The sequence below is a fragment of the Pygoscelis adeliae genome, unplaced genomic scaffold (assembly GCF_000699105.1).
Source record: "Pygoscelis adeliae isolate BGI_AS28 unplaced genomic scaffold, ASM69910v1 Scaffold171, whole genome shotgun sequence".
In the NCBI taxonomy this organism is placed as follows: domain Eukaryota; kingdom Metazoa; phylum Chordata; class Aves; order Sphenisciformes; family Spheniscidae; genus Pygoscelis; species Pygoscelis adeliae.
The window spans coordinates 6808770-6810093 of record NW_008824186.1 but is presented as its reverse complement, the minus strand read 5'-3'; the positions used below and the strand labels follow the sequence as shown (position 1 = coordinate 6810093).

The 1324-nt window shown below is 48.5% G+C and overlaps 1 protein-coding gene across 1 annotated transcript in view; it reads right to left on the bottom strand.

Annotated features, from left to right (window-relative positions):
• Nucleotides 1–1324, bottom strand: part of DBX1 (developing brain homeobox 1) — a 3746-nt gene that overhangs the window by 1023 nt on the left and 1399 nt on the right. Inside the window, 1 exon segment of the mRNA XM_009334588.1 lies at nucleotides 1149–1315. Coding sequence (XP_009332863.1) covers nucleotides 1149–1315 — 167 coding nt within the window.

The window sequence follows — 1324 nt, the reverse complement described above, 5'->3', positions numbered from 1 at the left end:
GGGGACACACAGAGCTGAGAGGAGCGGGACGGGCCCCCGCCGCCCCCTCCCTGCCCTTCGGGTGGGCACCCATCTCAACCTGGGGCCGTGAAAAGGAGCCCCTTCAACTAAGGCTTAACTACGCGCCCCCCTTTCAGCCAGTGATCACTGGGATTAGATCTATCAACTCAAACGTGTAAAAATGGATCAATAGTGGCCGGTTTTGTTGGGAGATTCAAAGGTCTCCGGCCTGAAAAGGCAAAGCGAGGCGTACCGGCTAAGATAGAGGTATAATAAAAAAGCTCTCCCTCCCGCTCAGAAGCATTTGATTTTTTTTCAGGCGCTTTTATCATTTCAGACGCTTTATTATGCTCGAGATGAAAATGAGGACTTTTCTGATTCCGAACAAAACCGCTCCTCTTCAGATGCAGTTTTGATCAATCAGTATTCATCTTTTTATATTAATCTCCCCCTCCCCCCCCAAGTTGGAGAATTCAATCCGAAGACATGAAAAGTAACAGCTAATTAGCACATTGCCTGGTTCCCAATGGCATTGGTATGATAAAAAGGGCAGAGTTTCGCCTTAAAAAAAAAAAAAAAAGGGGGGGGGGGGAACCTCCCCAAGAGAGACAGAGATGCTAATGAAGCGTGAATGGTAATTGTGTAGTAATGAACTAACAGAAAAAGACTGAGGACAAGCAGCTAACGCCATATATTATTGGAACAAAAGAGATTTACACTTTCAAACTAAACACAACGGCATGCCAGGCTCCTCGGGAGAATACTGATGGCACAATCGTCTCTTTCCCCAAATCATTTTCATTAAATGGACATGAAAAGCTATTTATAAAGCTCAAGTTGTTTTTGTTAGGCTATTCACATGCTGGAGAAAGGAAGCAAATTCCATTATCCGGAGGATGAATGGAAGAGCTTGGGTTATTTTTTTTCCTCTCTCCCTTTCCCTGTTTTCCTTTTAAATTAATAGCTTGTTTGTGTAATTAGAGCTTTTTTTTAATTGTTCTCTCCGCATCATAACACTTCAGCGCTGTAAGAATCATACCCCCGTAGCCTGCTTTCTCGCCGAGGCCATGTCGTTTGAATACCACTGACGGTCTAAACGAGAAGCGGTGAAGTGGGAGACCCAAGGTGAAGGAGGGGAGGGTTAGTACGCGGAGGAGGTGGAGGAGGGAAGTCCCGGCCGTGCCCGCGGTACGCTCGATCCGCCTGTAAACGCCAGCAACCCGGCGGGGCCGGAAAGGTTTGGGGGTGGGGGAGCACGGGGACGAGAGAGAGGGCGGAGAGCGGCTTTGCAAGGGAGCGGGCTGCCTCCCTCCGCCTGCGCGGA